General features: G+C 43.6%; 1 protein-coding gene across 1 annotated transcript in view; it reads left to right on the top strand.

Annotated features, from left to right (window-relative positions):
* Window positions 1–4,687, top strand: part of shisal2a (shisa like 2A) — a 30,696-nt gene extending 26,009 nt beyond the window's left edge. The window contains exon 3 of the mRNA XM_033028624.1: window positions 2,695–4,687. Coding sequence (XP_032884515.1) covers window positions 2,695–2,873 — 179 coding nt within the window. The 3' untranslated portion in view covers window positions 2,874–4,687. The remainder of the gene's footprint in view (window positions 1–2,694) is intronic.
* Window positions 4,688–9,288: the final 4,601 nt, after the last annotated feature.

Below are 9,288 nucleotides of genomic sequence, written 5' to 3' on the forward strand. Positions count from 1 at the left end.
ATGGGGGGAGATGGGAAGATGTGGCGAGTGGTGGGGTCACGTTGGAGGTGGCGGAAATGGCGGAGGATTATGTGTTGTATTTGCCGGCTGGTGGGGTGAAAGGTGAGGACCAGAGGGACTCTGCCCTTGTTGCGAGTGTGGGGATGGGGAGAGAGAGCAGTGTTACGGGGTATGGATGAGACCCTGGTGTGAGCCTCATCTATGGTGGCGGAGGGGAATCCCCGTTCCCTGAAGAACGAGGACATTTCCGATGCCCTGGTATGGAATGTCTCATCCTGGGAACAGATGCGGCGTAAGCGGAGGAATTGGGAGTAGGGGATGGTCTTTACAGGGGGCAGGGTGGGAAGACGTGTAGTCCAGACAGCCATGTGAGTCAGTGGGTTTGTAATGTATGTCGGTCAGGAGTCTGTCCCCTGCGATGGAGATGGTGAGGTCAAGGAATGGTAGGGAAGTGTCGGAAATCGTCCAGGTGTATTGGAGTGCCAGATGGAAGTTGGTGGTGAAGTGGATGAAGTCAGTCAGTTGTGTGTAGGTGCAGGAGGTGGCCCCAAAGCAGTCGTCAATGTAACGGAGGTAGAGGTCATGATTTCCTGACTCTTGTACTCAATACCCCGACCAATGAAAGCAGGCATACCATAAGCCTTCTTTATCACTCATTCTATTTGTGTTGCTACTTTCAGGGAGTTAGGGTCATCCCATTAATTGTATATTTTTCCCCTTGCATTTGACCTCCCAATGTGCAACACCTCACACTTGTTTGGATTTAACTTTATGTGCCCATTTCTGGAACTGATCTATATCCCTCTGGAAACTCTGGCAGACTTTCTCACGGCCTGTGACCTCAGCAACCTTAGTGTTATCTGCAAGCATACTAACCTGTTTATCTCCAAGTCATTTATATATATGTAAACAATTGTTTTAACGGACCTCTTTATAACATATTTTGGATATAGCAGACGGACCTGCTGATGCCACTGCCGGCTTGTTAAATGCACCAGATAGCTGTTCTTCACCAACTGGCTCATAGTCCATTGACACGGCTGCTGCTGCCGCTCATGTTGTAGCCCCTGTGTGACAGCGCTTTCTTCATGCAGCTGCCACTGTTAGGATGCAATTGGTCACCTTGGGGCTCCTGCCCTCTCGCCAGCTAATGCTTCTTCATGTTGTCCGTTGCTTTGTCCACTTGGCCTCTTCCCCCTGCCCCCCCCCCCAACTGCTGCCTCCTCCTCCTTCTCCCCAGGAGTCGCCAATATACTCCACCGTGAGATGGAGCAGGGGCATGAGCGGGGAGTGGACAAAGCAAATGCCGACAGAAATAAGTGGCAGCTGGTGAAAGGGGAGGGAGCCCCATGGTGACCAAGCACATCCTGTCGGTGGCACGGCCTGAAGAAAGTGCTATCCCCAGGGACTACAATGGGTACGGCAACAACAGCCGGTTCAACCAGACCGTACGGTAGTTGGTGAAGAAGGGCTCACTGCTGCGGACCAGTGGCATCAGTGCCTAGTTTTAAGGTGAAACAACACAAATTGCTTGAGTAACTCAGCAGGCTGAATCAGTCTGAAGAAGTGTCCCAACCCGAAACGTCACTTATCCATGTTCTAAAAAGATTATGCCTGACCCGCTAAGTTACTTCACCAGTGTCCACTATTGATAGATCTCCTTAGTACAATCCATCCTTCCTGCATGGAAGTAACAATTTCTGTTCCTTCTGTTCAAAGTAACGGAAAATGACATTTTGTGCAATTTAAATCTAACTTGTTTTCTCAGTTTTTATAAAGGTTCTTTGACATGAAACTATTACTTAATTTTGAGTTTTACCATCATTTTCATTTGTTTCCACCATCCAGCATTTGCAGATTTCAAATTTCAGTATTGCATTATGATATCGTGATGGATTTTTATACTTTTCTGGATTGGTGTTTACTGAATCAAAACTGAGCTATGATAAATTGACATTCCATGACGTGTAATCTGGCTTTTTAAAGACTTGTTTAATCTCGTAAATTCCTCTCCCAGGTAACCAAAGATGAACCTGACATTTAGCAACATTACAGTTTATTTCATCCTGACCATCTATTCTCGATACCATTGGACATTATCTAGTTCCATAACATGATCCATTTGGCCTGAACTCTCAAACATCCCTTTATTATGTCTATATTTGCAATATCATCTCAGTCCGAGCTCTTGCCCATTTTCCACTCTATGTACACCTGAACTGATCCAAAAACTGTGCTGCTCATATCTTAACTTAATCTGATACCATTTACTCATCATCCCCATTACATATGCAGGCGCTGCCATGTTTTGCCGCCATTTCCAAAGTCCAAGGTTTGGTAGGCCCGCTTGCTCGATGTACTGGAGCAGGTTCCGCGAACCGACATCGCTCTCCACCAGCCATCTTTGTGTCCAGGGGCCGCCTCCTGCAGCCGACCTTGAAAGCGCTTGTGGCATTACCCTACTTCACCTTCCTATCCGCCCTTGCTCCTTGCGTCCGACGTCTCGAGCTCCCTTCCGGTTCTGCTGTCCGCCGAGCCTTCTGGTGAGTTCCCGATCTTATATACTGACTCAGTATCAAACTTTTAAACTAACCACTCTTGTCGACCTGAATAATTTCACAAAAGGCTTCTCCCAATTTTCAAAGATATTACTTAAAATAGTTTAATTATTGAAAATAACTTTTTTTTTCGCAGGTACTGAACAAATATTGGAAACTCCGAATCAGTCTAGTGGACCAAACACCATTCGGAAGCAACTTCAGAGTCGGAGGTTAGATTATAGCCGGCCAAATCAGCCACCTGAACCTGACCGATTGTTCCAGAGATGTTTCATGGCTACTGTGACAAGAATTAACATACAAGGATCCTCCTAAAGTTCTTGCTCTTTCTAGTTTTGAATTAATGAATATAAATTGTTGTATGAGTTGTGCTTGTGCTCAATGTGTCTCATGTTATAATATTGTCTTGGGCAATGGTTACAAACAGGCTTTGTTTAATGTTGTTTGAAGTGCCACAACAGATTTTGGCCTTTAATGTCATGAACAGTGAACTTGAGATGAGAAAGAAAGATTAGGGAATTAAGAAATATGTCAGCTATGACCTTGGAAGAAAGAATGAAAGAAGCTAAGGAAATAATTTTTGTGATTTCCTGCAAAGTTGCCAGATGTTCAGATTGACCTGAAGAGTTCTAGCTGATTGCTGATAAATGTATAATTTTAGATCAAAATTCTGATCACAACAGTATCTATTCATCTTTAATGTCTGTGGACAAGAATTGATTAACCTTGGTAATGGCCAAGGCCAGTACATATTTGCTATAGAGTACATGTAGTCATAATGCTTTCATATTTAAGTAAAAAAGAACTGCACTTATCGTGCAGAAACGTTCTAATTTGGAGAATCAATGAAGGGCCATTATTTGACAAAACATCTTGCTCTGTTTAGTGGATAATTCATTGAGCCAAAGGTTTTCTGCATAAAAGGATAAATAGGATTGGACCTGATCTGTTTGATGGCTGACACAAAATGCTGGAGTAACTCAGCGAGACAGGCAGCATCTCCGGATGGAGAAGCAATGGGTGACGTTTCGGGTCAAGACCCTTCTTCAAACTGAAGAAGTCTGATGGCTGTGCTGTTAATTCAGTGTGTAGTTCCTGGAAGTGAAAAAATGTTTTGTGTTTTTTAATTGTGTGCCATTGGCAGATTTTAATTTATTTTTTTAAATGGGTCCTCTGATTTCCTTTGTCCCTGATTGAATGCCAAAAGATACTTTGTGCATTCTCCCACTTCACAGGATGAGCCAGCATATCATTCCCCATCCATTGAGAACAACCCTTGAGAAGGTGGTGATGTGCTATCTGCTTGAACAGCTGCTGACCGTGAGTCCCGAGCTCACTTCCTAAACCGAGGGAATTGCAGCATGTTGACCCAGTGATGGTGAAGGAATGGCAATATATTTCCAGGTCAGGATGGTGTGTGGCTTGCAGGACAACTTCCAAGCAATGGTGTTCCCATGCTTTTGCCCTAGTCTTTCCTGCTGGTAGAGGTTATGGGGTTGAAAGGCATTGTTCAAGGAGTCTTAGTGAGTTGTTGCAGTGTAGATATTACAAACCGCTGATTTTAAGAGAAATCTGATTATTAATAAGAATTTTAACAACTGGTTGCACAGATATTAATTTTAATTTATGGTCCGAAGGACCTGTACTTGTGCTGTACTGTTCTATGTTCTGAATCTATTGTCATCTGTTAGATTACATATTGAGTAGAGTAGTGGATGTTGTCAACATGGATTTTAGTAAGGCGTTTGATAAAGTCACCCATATGGTAGGCTGATCCAGAAGATCAAGATAGACAATAGGTGCAGGAGTAGGCCAGTCGGCCCTTCAAGCCAGCACCGCCATTCAATGGGATCATGGCTGATCAATGTGATCATGGCTGATGCATGGACTTAATAGTGACTTGGTCATGTGGATTCAGAGTTGGCTTACTGATAGAAGACAGAGGGTTGTGGAGGGAGAGCAATAATCAAGCTGGAGTTCTGTGACCAGTGAAGTTCCACAGGGATCAGCGCTGGGACATCTGCATTTAATCTAATGCAACTGCATCTAAACCTGGATTTTTAGGTGCGTCACAGTGGCGCAGCGATAGTGTTGCTGTCTTACAGTGCTAAAGACCCGGGTTCGATCCTGATTATGGGTGCTGTCTGTACGGAATTTGTACTTTACCCCTGTGAATTGGCAGAAACACTTCATCCTCATTAACAGTCAGTACAGGAGCACCTCAAGGCTGCATGCACAGCCCCCTGCTTTACTCTATACCCATGACTGTGTAGCTGGACATAGTGCGAACTCCATCATCAAGTTCACCGACGACACCACTGTTGTGGGATGAATCACAGATGGGGATGAGTCAGAGTATAGAAGTGAGATCGACCGATTGACCAAATGATGCCAGCACAACAACCTGGCTCTCAACATCAGTAAAACCAAGGAACTGAATGTGGACTTTGGAAGGGTAAGGATGAGGACCCACAAACCTGTTTATATCAATGGGACGATGGTGGAGAGGGTCAAAAATTTCAAATTCCTGGGCGTGCATATTTCTGAAGATCTTTCCTAGACCCAGCACACTGATGCAATTATAAAAAAGGCACATCAGCGACTCTACTTCCTGAGAAGATTACGGAGATTCGGTATATCAATGAGGATTCTCCTGAACTTCTACAGGTGCACGGTAGAGAGCAAACTGACTGGTTGCATCGTGGCCTGGTTCGGCAACTTAAACGTCCAGGAGCGGAAAATACTGCAAAAAGTTGTGACCACTGCGCAGTCCATCACCGGCTTTGACCTCCCCACCATCGAAGGGATCTATCGAAGTCGCTGCCTCAAAAAGGCAGCCAACATCATCAAAGACCCACACCATCCTGGCCACTCACTCATTTCACCATTGCCATCCGGAAGAAGGTACAGGAGCCTGAAAACTGTAAAGTCCAGGTTCAGGAATAGCTGCTTCCCTACAGCCATCAGGCTATTAAACACGACAACAAATAAGCTCTGAACTACAACAGTCTATTATTATTATTGCACTGTATTTGTTTATTTATTGAGTATGTGTGCATGTGTATATACATACATTGAACTTTATTTTCTTTCTCCCGTTATGTACTATGTTTACATATTCTGTTGTGCTGCAGCAAGTAAGAATTTCATTGTCGTATCTGGGACATATGACAATAAAACACTCTTGACTTCTCTTCTCTTGACTGAGTGTGTTTTCCCCGGGTGCTCCGGTTTCCTCCTACATTGCAAAGACGTATAGGTTTGTAAGTTAATCGGCTTCAGTTGTACATCATCCCTAGTATGTAGGATAGTGCTTGTGTACGGGGATCGCTGGTCGGCGCAGACTCAGCGGGGTGAAGGGCCTGCTTCCGCGCAGTATCGCTAAATTGCTTGTGATATATATAAATGACTTGGATGTAAACATGGACGAATTTCTTAGAATGTTTGCAGGTGACACCAAAATTGCTGGGATCACGGACTGTAAAAATCAAATACTAAAGGGCATAAGTTTAAGGTGAGAGGGGCAAAGATTAAAGGAGATGTGCTGGGCAGGTTTTTTTACATTGAGGATGGTGAATCCCTGCCGGGGGGTAGTGGTGGGGGCAGATACAATACAGGTTGAACATAGATCTTTCGGCACCGTCGTTTCCAGAACCTTTCTGGATTATCCATTTTCATGGATCACAAGAGATCACATGACAATTAAATGACAATGCACCCCTGGCCTGCTAAAAACACCCCTCCTGTGTCTCTAAAGCACCATGGAGTACAGAAACTTAAATAAAACAAATATAAACTTAAACTGAATGTGAATGATGAGAAACATTAGCACAGGTCTATTTGAACAGTAAAAGTTGCAGTAGTACTGCTTCCAAAGCGGCAACTTTTTGAATGTTATGGGCGTTGCGGCTCTAATCAGAAGTTGAAGCTTATTGCTCTGACGCATATTTTGCTTGGTTATTTTGTTAAACATTTCATCCAAGCAAAGCTGTTTCATGCTTTGACCTTTCACTGTCATTTTTCATACAACATATGGAGAGTTATTAGCTCTTGTTCCGTCATGAAGGTATTTCGCTCTAGCCCACTGATCAATTTACCCGTCAATTCAATCAACTTGTCCATTGTAAATCTTTCAGCTACATCCATGTCTTATCTTCACCACTGTCGTCTTCATTACGGTCAGGCAAACGCCTCCGTTGCCATGCTGTGAGAACGGAGAGGTTGAGAAGAAGCTTCTTCCCAGAGGCCATTAGGACTGTAAACTCCTATCTCACCAGGGACTAACTTTACTGTACCACTCTACTGCTTTTTTTTTTAAATTGCTGTTTTTTTCCCTTTTTCCTTCCGCCCACAATATTTGATATGGAAAAGAATATGTGATTCTGTTACATTCTGTTTGTAGTTTGTTTGGTTTGTTTGTTTGTTTGTCTTTTTGCACAAAGTCCGCGAGCATTGCCACTTTTCATTTCACTGCACATCTCGTATGTGTATGTGACGAATAAACTTGACTTGACTTGACTAGTCATTGCTCTTATCAGGATTCAGAACATTATCTTATAAACCCGAATCAGTATATTGATAAAACAACAGATGTCTCTTTGTTAACATTTTCATCCACTCAGCCAGACTTTCTACATCAATGTTGCTTGCTATACTCTGGGCAGCAGGTGCCGTACTACTTTTTGCATACGCAACCAACTCATGAACACCATCTTTCTCCTTAGACACATTAAATCCTGTGAAGTCATCGTCGACATTTCCATCAGGCGCATTATCAAACATCAAGGCAGGCTGCATTTCTTTAATGTTCACGCTTGTACATTCTTTCAGACACCAGCAACAAACCAAAGAACGGCTTTCATGTTAAACTCTTTAATGCATGTTTCTAAAGGTTTGGCAGCATTTACCACATTTATCATGCGTTTCATGAAAAGTGAACGATAACTAACCTTCATATAGCATAGTATTCCTCAGTCTTGGGGTTGGATATGGGCAGTAAGCTGGTAGTAAATACACAGTATGAACATTTCTCTTGCACAGGAGATCAGCTTTGGAGTGAGCTGAACAGTTGTCCATATAACCATATAACCATATAACAATTACAGCACGGAAACAGGCCATCTCGACCCTTCTAGTCCGTGCCGAACACGTATTCTCCCCTAGTCCCATATACCTGCGTTCAGACCATAACCCTCCATTCCTTTCCCGTCCATATAACTATCCAATTTATTTTTAAATGATAAAAACGAACCTGCCTTCACCACCTTCACTGGAAGCTCATTCCACACAGCCACCACTCTCTGAGTAAAGAAGTTCCCCCTCATGTTACCCCTAAACTTCTGTCCCTTAATTATCAAGTCATGTCCCCTGTTGGAGAAACATTTGCAATCTTCTGGTAGCCTATATATGTAAAGTGAGCTTGGGCTTCAGATACAAACAAAACATTTCAAACCTTTCTAAGGTGGTCATCTAGCCATTTGTGTTTGTGCTATATATTTACAGGGTAAATGTTAATGCCTTTGAAGGCCTGAGGGCATTTACTTTTTCCCATCACCTGTGGCTTTTATTGTGTGTGCTTGCTGCGTTTGAGCACCCTAGAAAAGTAACTGTATCCTTGGAGTGTTTGAATCCTGTAGGCCCTTCTTCATCCTCCACTGCTAAAGTCCTTCGCGGTGTGCATCATCAATATAATTTCATTTGCATTATACGTGCTCGGGGCCGAGGTGCTTGTCAGCTACACACTTAGCAAACTCGTTCACATCCATGGCAGCTGCTTTGTGGCCTGAAGACAGCTTTTCACCACAACTTACATGTGGCAATTCCATGACAATTACGAATTGATTATAGAAGCCATCCTGCACTATAAACTCGTGTTCTAATTTGTTCTTTATGGAGGAGGAGGGGGAGGGAGAGAGAGGAGGGGGGAGAGAGGGGGGAGGTAGAGGGGGGGTTAGATGGGAGGGGAGGGGGAGAGGGGGGAAGGGTGGGAAGGTATTGTGTCTATTGGTATTGTGCCCCACTGCTCGGCAGCAAAAGACCTACATCCACTATTTCTGCACCCCGGTGTTCTATAATAACACTCCTTTACCTGCCATTGTGCAGCATAGTGCATAGAACAATGGACCCTCCAATACTGCATCCCAATGTTGCATGGAACAGCAACCTTCAACTCTGTATTCTGTGTTACAGAGCAACCGACTTGTTCCCCTGTGTTAAACAACACAGACCAGTGTCCATCAGTACTGTGCCCACCGGTACTGTATTGCAGTGGTATACAGTGACAGATCCATGCCTATCCCAACTGTGGGGAAGAGAATCTGTAATCCCTACTTGATTTAAGGGATATTGGGACCTCAACAGCAGGAGGAGGGGATCAACAACAGTGGAGCAATTAATATCTGACAAGATGCCAGAACTGCTAGATCTCAAATATCATGGAAACTGTTATAACTGAAGGAGATTAGAGAGACAGGCAGATTAATATGGCTGAAGAAAGGATCCGAACCAAAACATCACCTGCACATTTTCACCACAGATGCTGCCTGCCTGGAGTTACTCCAGCACTTTGTGTTTTATGCATTCAGTTGTTTGAAAGCAAGGATGAGGATTAAAAACTGAGGCACTGATTAACTGTGAGTTTGAGATAACCGGGTTACTGACATTTTCCATTGATCCCCTAATATACTATACTGGTAGTCTCTCATGATTATTTAAAAAATGCATCCAAATA

Source organism: Amblyraja radiata, chromosome 10, assembly GCF_010909765.2.
Source record: "Amblyraja radiata isolate CabotCenter1 chromosome 10, sAmbRad1.1.pri, whole genome shotgun sequence".
In the NCBI taxonomy this organism is placed as follows: Eukaryota; Metazoa; Chordata; class Chondrichthyes; order Rajiformes; family Rajidae; genus Amblyraja; species Amblyraja radiata.